The sequence below is a fragment of the Pongo abelii genome, chromosome 10 (genome assembly GCF_028885655.2).
Source record: "Pongo abelii isolate AG06213 chromosome 10, NHGRI_mPonAbe1-v2.0_pri, whole genome shotgun sequence".
NCBI lineage: Eukaryota > Metazoa > Chordata > Mammalia > Primates > Hominidae > Pongo > Pongo abelii.
In genome coordinates this window covers 105277540-105291620 of record NC_071995.2, presented here as the reverse complement: position 1 = coordinate 105291620, position 14081 = coordinate 105277540, and the positions used below count along the sequence as shown (strand labels likewise).

Genomic DNA, 14081 nt, shown 5'->3' with positions numbered 1-14081 from the left:
TTTGCTAAAACTCTACTTACATAATTTTGCTAAATTCATTTCCATATTCTTTGTCAGCCTTTGTCATACACAGAAGCCTCTTCAGTTTAGAACTTAAACCTCTTAAGAATGGAGCCCGTTTTATTCTATTTCTTTTTGACTCTCTACTAGTACTGTTATAAAATTTTTCCTGTAGTCTGGCCTCAATAACTGTTACATTAGTGACACACATGTCAAAGAATGCATAGCATATAAGTAGATACATCCACATATCTATAGAATTTCCTAATCATTTTCTTTTCTTTTTTTTAACCACATAAGGCATGGAAAAGTATAACATATCAAAGGCGATTTTCCAAATAAAGCAAAATTCAACACACATTTATTTTGTGCCTTCCAGATGCAAGAAGCTGTGCTAAATAGAAGCTGTAGTGGCCAGGTGCGGTGGCTCACACCTGTAATCCCAGCACTTTGGGAGGCTGAGGCGGGCCGATCACCTGAGGTCAGGAGTTCAAGACCAGCCTGGCCAATATGGCGAAACCCCATCTCTACTAAAAATACAAAAATTAGCCGGGTGTGGGCGGCACACACCTGTAATCCCAGCTACTCAGGAGGCTGAGGCAGGAGAATCGCTTGAACCCTGGAGGCAGAGGTTGCAGTGAGCCGAGATTGCACCACTGCACTCCAGCCTGGGTGACAGAGTGAGACTCCATCCTCAAAAAAAAAAAAAAAAAAAAAAAAAAAAAGAGAAGCTGTAGCGATATAAACATGAATAAGACTGGCTTCTGCCCTCTAGTTACCAAGTAGAAAGTGAGGCACGTGCTACTCCCTGAGCTCATGAGAGTGGGACCCTGTCATTTTTGTCCATCATCTCATACCCAGTGACTGGCGCTGTGCCTGGCTCCATAGATGTCACACAATAAATACATGCTTTTTCTAAAAACTTTATTAAGTTCCTATTGTGTGCCAGGTACTATAGAAGCCATTTTCACATATGTTGTCTAAATTGGAACCAGAACAACATTACATGTTATGTTTTCATATCTCTATTTATAGATATGGAAAGTTAGGCTTGAAGCAAAAGTTCTAAAAGGAAGGCAGACTGTGATCAATGCTGCAATACTGGTACTGAGTTCTGGGGACTGCATGGGACATAGGAGAAAGAGAGTTCAATTCATACTGGGATAACTTCCTATTCCCAATTGCCTCATTCTTGATCTATAAAAATCATCTGACCTGTTAGTAAGGACCGAGCTTGTGCTAAGTGCCCAACAGGATTTGCCTACAGCCGTGAGCAGAGGCTCCTGGGCTGTGAAGCATCCTTTCCCCTGATTCATCTGGGATTATGGGCAGAAAGGAGGAGGCAGATAATGCCTATGGATTTTCACTTTCAGGGAGTTCAGCCCACATACCTTAGAGGAAGATCTTTATGCCTCTTCATTTTGGACTGAAGATTTGGAAACCCCAATGTGAAGTTATTTTCTCGGGCACATATAATGAGGTTGTGCAGAGCCATATAGAGTTATCAGGTTTTCTACCAGGCTTCATTCTCTTTATGGCAGCAAAGAATAACCCAGAAGTAGCCGCATCGGGGACATGGCACATCCAAGGCAGTTCAAGGTTCAGAGTGGTGTTTCACAAACCCATATTGACCTGGCAGGGAGGGCCTCTTAAGATGGTTATCAAGAGCCAGGTAATCTTTGAAGTTTATAGCACACATTGACAGCAATCTCTTAGATTATCCATGCATCCATTTATTCATTTTCCAAATAATTATCAAGTGCCTTCAATGTTCAAACAGAAGGGATGAATAAAAGCTATTCAACAGGACACACATATATTACACAGGATATCTCTGGTGGACTAGCGTCTCAAGACCTAAAAGTATCTTGGGTTTTTTTGTTTATTCCCTTTCTTTAAATCACTTATTTTTCCCACCCTTAACATGTAAGTTCTAATGACCTTGTCTATCTTGTTCAGTGCCTTGCCCCCAAGAGCCTAGTACAGTATTAGGCACATAGCTGTAGTGTTGCTTGTGATGAAGAAAAGTAAAGGAAGAAAGAATGGAGAATGAGAGACAAGGAGGGGGGATTCTCCACCAGAAAGGCCTCTGGGAAGAATCAGCCTATGAGCAGACACTGAATGTAGTGAGAGAGCAAGGTTTTTCAAGATTCAGAGAGAGGGGACCACAAGGGCGAAGGTTACCCCCAACCCCAGGAAAGATCATGCTTGACTTGTTTGAGGAATGGCAAGAAGGCTCAGGTGGCTGATGCAGAGTGACCGAGGGGGAGGTGGTACAACATGAAAGAGAAGACAGAGACGGGATTGGGAGAATGTGGGGTTTGGAGCTCAAATCTGACTGGATTTCAAATCCGAGCCTGGCCACTTACTAGTTATGTAACAATGGGACGGTTCCTAAATTGTCCTAAATTCCTACCTACCTGATTTCTTCAAAGATTAACTGGAATTATAAAGGTAAGGCACTTAGTGTGTTTGGCTTTAAGGGCCATAGGAAAATGAAGAAGACATGGTTTCTATCCACCAGGAACTCACAGCTGAGTGACAGGGACAGATGCCTAATGGTGATGTCTGGCATTTATTGAGTGACCTCCAGTGCTGGTTGCTCTGCTCCACGTGCTTCATCTCTGTTGCTCACAGCAACTGAAGCAGAGACTTGACTAACTTTGATTTGCAAGAATGAAACTCAGATCCAGAGAAGCTAGTTGATGGCTGAGCTAGGTCAGGTCTGCCTGACTCCGAGGCTGGGGTGAGCTCACTGCCCTCCCTGCCCACACTGCCTTTACAAGCAAGCAGATACCAGGAGTGTTTGGTATTATAATAAGATGCTGTGGGGCATAGAGAAGAGAGCTTCCATGGAGAGGAAAGCCTGGCTGCTTCACAGAGGGAGTGGCATTTCAGCTGGTCCTTAAAGGATTCAGCACCTGCCAGACCAAGGAGGGAAGCAGGGCATTTCGGGCAGGAGGGCTGCCTTCAGGACAAAGGCACAAAGCTGTGAAAGGCCTGGTGGTTCTGGGAAAGGTGAAGAGTTCGCCGACCTGTGACTCCCAGTGGTGGGAGACAGGTGGAAGAGTCCGTTAGGAGCAGATTGCAAAGGCCTTGCCCGCCGGGCCCACCAGGCCGCAAAGCCTGCAGGCAGCTGGGAGCCAGCCGTGGTGTTCAAGCAGTGGAGAAGTGAACACGCTGAGTTTTGTTCCTGAGGCACTGGATGAGAACAGGGAGGTCCTGATTTATGCAATACCTGCAGAAAACGCTGCCTGACTTAAAAAGTGTCACCAGGATTTAATAGAGGCCATTATTCACACTATATCAACAGTCTCTCAGGGCACTGTGCTGAGGCCTATTTTAGGAACTTGCAGCTCCAGAAAAGCTACATAAAAGAGTTGACATGCCACACTCACAGCTACGAAGGCGGGCCTGGCCCCAGTTCCCCCTGAGGGTGCCAGGCCCACCCCAGTCTCCTCTCCCTGGGCCCTGCTCATTACCAGTGGAACGGCGCCGTCGAGGCCTGGTCCTGTCGCCTCGCGCACCAGGGTGGGCTCTCCTTTTGATCATTCTCTCTCAACCCCTTTCTGTCTCTCCTGGCTCCCTGCCGGTGGCAGTGGCGACACACAGGAGTTTGGAGAAGCCCAGGAAGCCAGCAGCTGTGGCCTCTCCAGGGGGTGGCTCAGGTCAGTGGGTTGCCATGGCAACGCCACAGGCCCTGCCCCAGGGGCTGCTGGGTTCCAGGAAGGGGCCCTGCCCCGCCTCTGCTTTCATTCCTTCCCTCATTTACCAAATGTTGATTTAGCACCTACTGTTTGCCAGGCTCTGAGCAGCTAGTGATGAACATGGCAGACAAGGTCCCTGCTCTCAGAGAGCTTATATTCTGCGGTGGAGATATTGAAAAATTAGCAAGAAGACAGCAGAAAGTGAGTGTTATGAAGAAAATAAAGCCATGGAATGGGAGATCAAGAGAGGTGGGGGTGCTTTTTGGGCAGTGGGGACACTGAAGGCCTTTCTGAGGAGGTGATGTTGGAGTGCAAGGGCCTGGGCGGGCTCGGGTGTGTGAGGAGGAGCCAGGAGGCCAGCATGGCGAAGCGGGAGGTGGGGAGAACAGCAGGAAATGACGTAGAAAGTTGGGAAGAATCCAAAATATGTAAGGACTTGCAGACCCTCCTAGGAACTTCCCATTTATTCCAAGTGCGCTAAGAAGCTATTGGAGGACTTTAAACAGGTGACGCGGACTGCACTGGCTCAGAAAGGGCAGCCCACATTCATTCATCCCTGTCTTCATTTGGCAACTATTTATGGGATACCATGCACCAGGGGCTGGCTACACAGGAGGGACACAGCCTCGATAGACAGTTCCATCTTTTTGGAAGATTAGAGTTTAGTGTGGTCAACTATAAATAATCACACAAAAAGAGATGCAATTACCAAGAGTGCCACATGAGAGAAAAAAGGGGGGTCGGGTCTAATCTGGGAGAGTTAGGAAGCTTCTTGGAGGAAGCAGCATTAAACTGGCAGCTAAAGAATGCGAAGGCATGAACCAGGTAGAGAGGCAGGAAGCGTGTTCCTGGCAGAAAGAACTGCATGTGTGAAGTTCTTGAAGCAGGCAGAAGAAAGATGCATTCAAGAAACTGACAAGCAGCCTGAGCATGTCTACACACATTGATTCAGGTATCAATACATGTTTCCTGATATTATCCTGCTTGATGAGCACTTTATGAGATGCCATAGGAGATGCATATACATAAGCCTTGCTTCTGTACTCAGTGCTGGGTTAAGGAGTCTAGATTGTATTCAGTAGGTGGTTGGGAAGCTCATAAAGTTTTTGAGTAGAGTGGGGCATAAGCAAAGTAGTTCTGTGGGCAGCTCCGTCTGGTGCTGCTAAACACGTTTTAGAGGAGAAAGAATGGAAGAGGAGGCCACGGAGTAAGGGTGACCATATCCCTTATCATCCAAACCTGAACACTTTTGAGATTGAAAAGCAATATTTTTAATAATTTTGCCAGGATCACATGCATAAACCAGGACTGAGCCAGGCAAACCGAGACTTACTTGTCCCCCTCTGTAGGACGCTACTAGAGGCTCATTACGTCTTAGAGACCTGAACTGGATGGATGAAGTAATTTGTTTAAAAAAAAAGAATGTTGTGGAGAAAAGATAAGAACTCTTTCCAGTTAACTGTGTTCACTCCCCAGCCAATCCATGTGATCACTGGCTCTATGTCTCTTCCTCATCAGCAGGAGTCTCAATCACAACAGGACACAGGTGAGCCTGAGATGACGCTAATATCATTCTCCTGGAATATGGGCTCCCAACACAAGCATCATCACCTTCATCATCATCATCATCATCATCATCATCATCATCATCATCATCACAGCGATGACTTGCCCAAGATCACACAGTTGTTAAGCTGCTGAGCAGGGATTTGAATCTGACTCGAACCTAACTACTCACCTGTGGTTATATACTCATAATTATATATACATTAAAGTCTCATTGTGAATTCTAAGCTGTGTCTAACATAACACCAAACGTACAATAGGTGCTCAATAATGTAGCTACCCTTTCCCACTTTAGGGAAACTCAATATGTAAAACTCTAAAGTGGGCAAGGAAATTAACTAAGGGGTCATTACCTGCAATGTACAAGAAAAAAAAAAGAACGAGGAAACTCCCAACAATGCACAAATGCCGTTTGTTCAGAGATCATGAACTCACCAAGAGTCTTCAGACACTAGAGAAAATTCAACCTAAGGTGTTCAGTGCCATCTCCTGTCGAAGATAAATTTAATGCAAAAGCAGATCTCGGCTCTGAAAATATCCCTGGGAACACTAGCATTAATGTACATTATTGCATAACCAGGTTGTAAAAATTTCATTTTCCCTCAACTTCTGGGGAAGGGTGTACCTACTACTACTTAATGTTAGCAGGCTTTTTTCTTTGTTTCTATTTCTACTATAACAATATTATTAAAACATAAAATTAGGAAAAGAATCATTGAGGCCAAGGCTACTTGCTCTGCACGGCATCTGATATTATTCCATCCTTGACATCACTGCCTTTTCTAGTTTTGGGTTTTCATTTTATTTTTACCTCTCCTGCTCTGTTTGGGGATGTGGATTCCCCCAAAAGCTCAGGAGCCAGGCACTCCTGGCTACAGAAGCCGAATAGATTTTAACCCAGCCTGAACTTTTGAGGTAAGCCACCAAAACGTCCTTCTCCTAGGCAAAATGCTTTTTTCTTTCCTGTAAGTCTACTGCAGAAATTACATTTTAAAATGTTGAAAAGAGAAACATATTTTCCCACAATCCCACCACTCTAACCTGGTAACTACCTTTCTTTTCTTTTTTTGTGTGTATTGGTCGCAAGTCTCATATCTATAAGTGCACGTAAGAGAACTGTAACTCCAGCAAACATAGCATTTCCATTCGTTTTTCTCTTAATGTTCTATTATTATGCAGATTTTTCCTAGGTCACTACAGTCTTCATATTCATCATTGTTTGAAAGATGACCAATGTTCCATTGAGCAAGTGTTTCTATCTTCCATAATGTTTCAATAATTGACTTGGTGCATATCGTTTTTTCTTTGTTTTGAATCATTTCCTGAGAGTCACTTAGAAGGAAAAGTTACCAGGTGGGATTAGTGACTAATTACCAATGAATTTTCTGAATTCTAGGCTTAATACTTACTAGTTCAATGAATCAAGGCAAATTAACTTCTCCAAACCTCAGTGTCTCCTTATGCATAATACGGATAATAATAATCTGCCTACCTCATCTTAATAGTGTGAGATTTAGGTGAACAAATGCACAGAAAGCACATAGAATACTACCTGGACCAGAGCAAGTTCTAGCCACACAGAACAATCATAATCCCAAGAGTTTGTTTTTGACAGAGGCACACTTTTTCCTCTTTTTCTTTTTTATTTTTTGCACCCCTGTCCCGACCACCTTTTTTTAGAGACGGGATCTTGCTCTGTTGCCTAGACTGGAATGCAGTGGCACCATCATAGCTCACCGCAGCCTCAAATTCCAGGGTTCAAGTGATTCTCCCACCTCAGCCTTCCAAAGCACTGGGATTATAGGCTTCAGCCACCACACCTGGCCATGTTATTGTTTTTAGTGTCAGTATAATAGTTAAGACCATGGACTGGTGAGCCAAACTGCTAGATTCAATTCTGACTTCTTTGCTCTGTGACCTTAAGGCAAGGGACTCAACCTCCTTGAGCCTTCAGTTCTTCATCTGCAAAATGGAGTAGTATCAGTAACAGCTCACAGAGTTTATATAAGAATTGAGTTAATAAGGCACATCAGGTGCCTACATGATAAGCATTGAATGTCTTAGCTAATGTATCATGCCCATCTCTAAGGCATCCCACCTTAGTCTGTACCTGAAATCACCTTTCCTGTTTGATTCTTGGATCTCCCGATACAATTAAAAGAACTTGGCCTTGAAAGCCAGAAAGACACTAATTCTAATCCTCCCCTTACAATTGACTACGTAAGCTCTGCAACCCTAGGCAAATTACTTAACCTCATGGGCCTCAATTTCCTTCCTATTAAAAAAAAAAAAACTACCCCATGAGGTTATTATGAGGATTAGAAGATATAATATAAGCTCCTTAAGTGCTGATTGTACTTTACTCACCCACTATTTGCTGTATTTAGGACAGCGCTTGGCCCAGAATAGCAGATCAATAGAAGTGGAGGAAAGGACAGAAAGGAGGGAGGGAAAGAAATGAATGAATGAAGCGCTAACACTATGCCTAGCACATAGTAGGGGATCCAAAGAGTGTTAGTTAATCTGTAATTTATCAGGTATAAACAAGTTTGTAATTTATCAGGCACAAACAAGTTTGCAGGGGCCCTTGGGCCAGGCTTCCTAGAAAGTAAGGAAAGAGATGCAGCATCCTTTGTAATATTAAAAATGGATTGATTTATATATTAAATAAACATTTATTAAGCACTAACTATGTGCAAGCCACTCTAGCAGATGCTATGCACTGTGCTAAACACAGATAAAAATTACACAGGCAAAACTCTTGAAAAAGGAAAAGCTTCAAATAACCATATACAATCGGAATGAAAAATACACTTCCTCATAAGTTTTTAATTGAGATGTAGGTGGCCTGGTTTAAAGAAAGCAGGATCAGCTTTGGAAAACAAACCTCAGTTTGGATACTCAGTTGCCATACAGACCAATGCATGTGACTGAATCTTACTGGTTTTACCAGGTGTACAATGGGAATGAATGATCATTCCAATTCACAGGTTTATGAGATATTGCCTCAAAATACTGAACACAGTGGAAGAACAAATTCTATAAAATTTTGTTTTCTTTTCCTGTGTATTAGTACGTTTTCATGCTGCTCATAAAGACATACCTGAGACTGCGCAACTTACAAAAGAAAAAGGTTGGATTGGACTCACAGTTCCATGTGGCTGGGGAGGCCTCACAATCATGGTGGAAGGCAAGGAGGAGCAAATCACATCTTACGTGGATGGCAGCAGGCAAAGAGAGAGCTTGTGCAGAGAAACTCCCGTTTTTAAAACCATCAGATTTCATGAGACTCATTGACTATCACAAGAACAGCACAGGAAAGACCTGCTCCCATGATTCAATCATCTCCCATCAGGTACCTCCCACAACACCTGGGAATTATGGGAGCTACAAGATGAGATTTGGGTGGGCACACAGAGCCAAACCATATCATCCTATGTGGTCTTTGTGTGTGGGGGTGGGGGGAAAAGGTCTTGGAAGTCACTAGAGGACCACAAGGTTCTCCTTGCAAGTGGTGCTTAAAGCAGCTTCTGTTTATTGAGCTTTTACAATGTGCCAAGACCTGTGCTGGTCCCTTTACATATTACTTTATTTAATCCTCACAATACTGCATGAGGTGGGTATTTGAATAGTGCCATTTTACTGAAAAGCAAACTGAGGCTCAGAGAGGTTACCTAAGTTGCTGAGTTCATATATCCAGCTCATGGCAAAACCAATTCTCAGGAAGCCTGCTGGATTCCAGAGCCTGCACTGTTAATGATTCTATCCATGATTATAGACTGTAACATGCTATACAAATGGAAGGTGCTGTTCTTTTAACAGCAAGGTTTTTATATTGAACCTATTCTAAGTGAAATCATGTCTGTAAGTAAATAGAAATGAAGCCCTTGATGATGTGTGTAAGATGTCAAATTTCCCAAAGTAACTGGCAGGTGGGAAGATACCCGCCTAGTGGTGGTGCCAGGTTGAACTTAGAAGCTCTGAGAATGATTTGAGATGAAAGGCACACATTGCATGGAGGCACCCACTCAGGGAGGAGTGCCCGTGGGCATCCTCAGCAGCCTGCTGCTAGAGTCACATCTCAAGGCCAGTGGCACCCAGTCGCCCACTGACACCCATGACAGTACACTCCAAAGAATGGCAGTGTGAGCTGCTGTCTCCCACCAGGATGAGGGAATGACTGGACCTCCTGAACTTTATGCAGTAGAGGAGGTGAACTAGAATGTAAAACTCTCAGGTCTTCCTTCTAGCTCTGGAGTTGAGGAGGCAAGGAGGCAGCTTGACTTTGGAATCACAGTAATCCGTGTTCAAATCCTGGTTTCACACTAGGGGTTTGGCCTGGACATATTGTTAACTAGGCTGTCTGAATCTCAGTTTCCCCATCTGTAAACTGGGGATAATAATATCATAGAGTCAATATGTGAGTTAAATAAAGTAACATGCATAAGTATTCAGCACAGTGCCCGGAAAAAATTACAAGTTTGATTAATCTGCTACTCAATTTCCAAAAGGGACTCACTTGTATAAAAAAGAAACTAATAATTTTGAAAAAACTCATTAAGTCAGCCTGCTGACAATTATGGAAATGAATCTGGTGGAGTCTCTTCCTGGCCTCCCATCCTCCCTTGGGGTCCCCCTCCCTCTCTTTCTCCCTTCCTTCTCAAAATGCTCTGTTTATCATCAGCTACCGATATACAACATACAGCCTTGGTGTTTTCATTTCTTTTTTTTTTTAATCCCTCTCAATACCAAGAAAAACTTGGAGCAGAACATGGGATCCATGGGGCATCCTTGTGTAGGTCCTCCGTGGCTTGGATCCCTGTGGGCTGCTCAGCTCGGCAGGCTTTCCCAGCGGCGCTCAAGGCTCAGCCGGCCTCTGTGTGAGGCTGCCCAGTACATGCCGGGCGAGGTCTGGACTGACGGCGCTCCCACTCCCGGCGCCTCCTCAGCTGTGCCCTGTGAGGCAGCCGAGGCGAGAATGCCCCGCAGCCTGGGCACCCAGAGGAAACCTCAACGTAGCAGAGAAATAATTTATTCTTGTCATCACACCAAAGTTTTCAAACTTTAAAACGCAGACTTGATTAGAAGAAAAGCTGTGTTTTTTCTAAAAGCCTGGCATTTCTGAAAAGGTCCCCTACCCAAACCACAGAAACCTCAAAAACTCTGCCCACTGAGTTGAAAATAAAAGTTCACGGAGACCAAAGCCTTTCTCACAACAACTGCTCGACGCTTTAGAAATCTTCTCTCCAATGCTTAAAAGTTTTAATGTTTTAACTGAGGGCCTCAAGCCCTCTGGAATTTTTCTCCCTTGTAAACTCCCAGAGCTTTCTGAGCCAGACTTATTTATTTTCTGTGATGTCCAATAATGCTTGGTGGAGAAATTATTTTGCTTTTGAAAAAGGAGTCACTGAGTAAAAGAAATAAAAGTAAAAGAAATTTTAGCCCGGTTAGTAGCCATTTAAGGAGGAAGCAAAATGTGTTGATTTTCTTTTTGGGGAGGCAAGTAACTTTATAAAGGCACCCTACTTCTTCCCTCACCCTAGACTTATTATCAGCAGTGGAAGTGAACTCCATGAAGAAAACTTGGCAAAATGTTTAGGATAATCCATCAGTTCCACCATAAATAGGTTTGAGTTTATGCCATGGAGCCAATTCCGCCAATTCTGGAACTTTATAAAATCCTAATAACTTCAATAGAAACTTGACTTATTCATGAGCATTTAGATGCAGTACCCAAATTATAAATATGTTCTATGTATGGACACCCCAAATTTGGACTAATCACGTTCAGAAAAAGATAACGTAGAACTCAAAAAAGTCTCTCATGCTCACTTTTAAAAATTATAAATCCTATAATCGCAACATTCCAAGAAACACTTCCTTCTTCAAAAGTGTAATGTAACTTGCAATGATTTGATGGCCAAGATTCAAAACAAAGGCACTGACATTATTTTATTCACAAAATGCATTTGTGTCTCAAAAATTAGATGCTGGCTTGGAGGTGTAATTGTCAATCACTAATCACTCATTAGATTATCCAAATGTCCATTCAAAATCTAGTTCAAAGACTAGTTTGCTTGCATTGACTCATACTGTATTTTCTCCAACATGATGGATTCAGGACATCAGTGCTTATGAAGTGGTAAATTTCCATTCTGATTAAATAAATATCTGCTGCATTCAGCAGTCTCACTTACGTTGTGTCTAAACACTAGTCTTTAGCACAATTACTGGGTAGTTGGAAAACACACAAGGCACAAAGTGCTAACTAACCTTCACTGGGTTGCAGCCTTTTCAAAGACTTTCTCATTGTTCTTTTAAATTAAAACAAAACAACTATAAAAATACAAATCCAACGTGTCCATGTTCACCTCTCTACTAATAATTATTGATTACTCAGAGGCACAATGATGCTTTTATGTTTTATGGAAGAATAACCAACCAGAAAAGTGGAAACTGTACACATCTTTTGAAGTATTCCTGCCTTGAGGGTGGGATATGACACATAAACCCCGTAATCTCCCGGCACAGGTCAATCCAGCCCTAGTTGCCTCAATTTGGACCCAATTCAACTGAAAGCAAAATGGCTGCATTTCATTATTTTCTGCTTTTTATGATCTCTTTCCCTCTCGTAAACATTTCAAGAACTCAAAAACTGCAATGTTAGTAAACATCAAATTATAAAGACAAAAACAGAACAAATGGACGTTTTATCCTCACGTTAAAAATATATATATAAATGCAAGAAAGGCAAAAGAACCAAACTCTCTCTGCATCCTGCTAAAACGAGTTCCAGAGAATGGCTCACTCAAAACTGAGTTTTCTACTTCTTGAAAACCAAGTGTAAAAATGGTTCAATCCTTAAAACACTGATGCCTACAAACACAAGAGGGTTGGGTGGTTAAGGGGGCTGGGGTGGGGGGAAGGCAAGAGGGAGAGGGATGAAAAATGTGGGCCATCACATTCCAGAACTGGAAGGGCATCAGGAGTTGTGGAGGGGCCTCTATCAGGGTTGTGCAACATATGTCGTTTCTGAGTACGCCATAGATCTCTCTTCCAGGATTTAAATTCAAGCCCACAGGAGTTGCCTCTACAAAGACACATTTTCCTTTAACAGGCTGGAAAACACAAGGATGAAATAATGGCAAACAGGGGCACATAAAATGCCTTCTTCATGGGAAAGGTGGAGAAATAAAAATAAAATTAGTCTTTTAGTCTAAACCCTTCAGAAAAAAAATGACTTGTCTCAACATTAAAACTGGGGTTGTATCTACATAGTACAAGCACATCTAGGTATTCTAAAACATTCTACATTTTTTTTCAGTATTCTTATCCCCTTTCCCAACTAGACACCTAGAATAAAATATAGGAAGGCCAGATAATTATTGTTAATAATAATAATAATAATATCTGCTATTTACCGAGCAACTTTTAGGAGTCAGGCAGTAAATCAAATACTTCACATGTACAATCTTACTGAATTTTCATAATCATCCTAGAAGGTAGTGAGTACACATTTTCACAAAGAAGGAAACAGAGGCTTAGAGAACTAAGATAATTTGCTCTGGGTCACACAGCAAGAATGTAACTGATATAGGATTTGAACTTTGTCTGATGGCAAAGTTCATGTTCTTTTCACTAAGTCACACTACATACCCCTGAAGCCGTATTTTAACACCTATCTGTGAATGACTTCTAGATGCAATATATTGTTTAAGTTACCTAAAGGCTCCATATATTATCATATTATTTAATTGCTTTTGCCTCATTCTATTATCCTTCCTGTTGCATGAATGAAGCCTTGACTTTCTCAGAGACAAAGCAAATATTAACCAAAGTTTGAGTGAATCCCAAAGAAGATGAAAGGACATTTCACATGTGTAGTAAAGGTACGAACGATTTACTTATGTCCCTATTTTTGTCAACAATTATACATTTTGCCTTTAGAGTTTAAAAGATTATTTTAGCCGGACGTGGTGGCTCATGCCTGTAATCCCAGCACTTTGGGAAGCCAAGGCGGGTGGATCACGAGGTCAAGAGTTTGAGACCAGCCTGGCCAACATAGTGAAACCCCATCTCTACTAAAAATACAAAAAATTAGCCAGCGTGGTGGCGGGCACCTGTAATCTCAGCTACTCAGGAGGCTGAGGCAGGAGAATTGCTTGAACCTGGGAGGCAGAGGTTGCAGTGAGCCAAGATGGAGCCATTGCACTCCAGCCCGGGTGATAGTGCAAGACTCCGTCAAAAAAAAAAAAAAAAAAAAAGACTATTTTAACACTTTCATATAGGGAGAAAATAGCAAGTCATTTTCTTTTGCTAAAATGCTATGTATGTTACTGGGCATTCCTCCCACTGCCACCCTCTCCCTAATGAAAAAAAGAAGAAGAAGAAGAGAGAGTCAGTACAGCTTCATGACTTAGAGTATGGATCTAAGAGCCAGCCAGGCTGGGCTGTGGCCCCTCTGCTCAAATCCTGGTTCTGCCACTTACCCATCTCTTGGATAAGCTTTCTTTTTTTAATTTTTCCTTTTTTTTTTTTTTTGTTGCTCTTTTCCTTCCTTCCTTTCTTTTTTATTTTTTTCTTTGAGACAGAGTCTCACTCTCACCCAGGCTGAAGTGCAGTGGTGTGATCAGAGCTCACTACAGCCTTGAACTCCTGGGCTCAAGTGATCCTCCCATCTCAGCCTCCTGAGTAGGTGGGACTATATGCATGCACCACCATGCCCGTCTAATTTTTTAAATTTCTTGTAGAGATAGAGTGTCGTTATGTTGCCCAGGCTTGTCTCCAACTCTTGCCCTCAAGTGATCC

General features: G+C 42.5%; 1 protein-coding gene across 5 annotated transcripts in view; it reads right to left on the bottom strand.

Moving 5' to 3' along the window:
* The window catches only part of RFX4 (regulatory factor X4), a 178211-nt gene that overhangs the window by 156285 nt on the left and 7845 nt on the right, over positions 1–14081 (bottom strand). For 2 of the 5 annotated variants that reach the window (XM_002823685.4, XM_054527587.2), the window contains exon 1: positions 3483–5234. The exons of the other annotated variants lie outside the window; for them this stretch is intronic. In XM_002823685.4, coding sequence (XP_002823731.1) covers positions 3483–3552 — 70 coding nt within the window. In that variant the 5' untranslated portion in view covers positions 3553–5234. Of the gene's footprint in view, positions 1–3482; positions 5235–14081 lie in introns of those variants that run through there. 5 annotated transcript variants of the gene reach the window in all.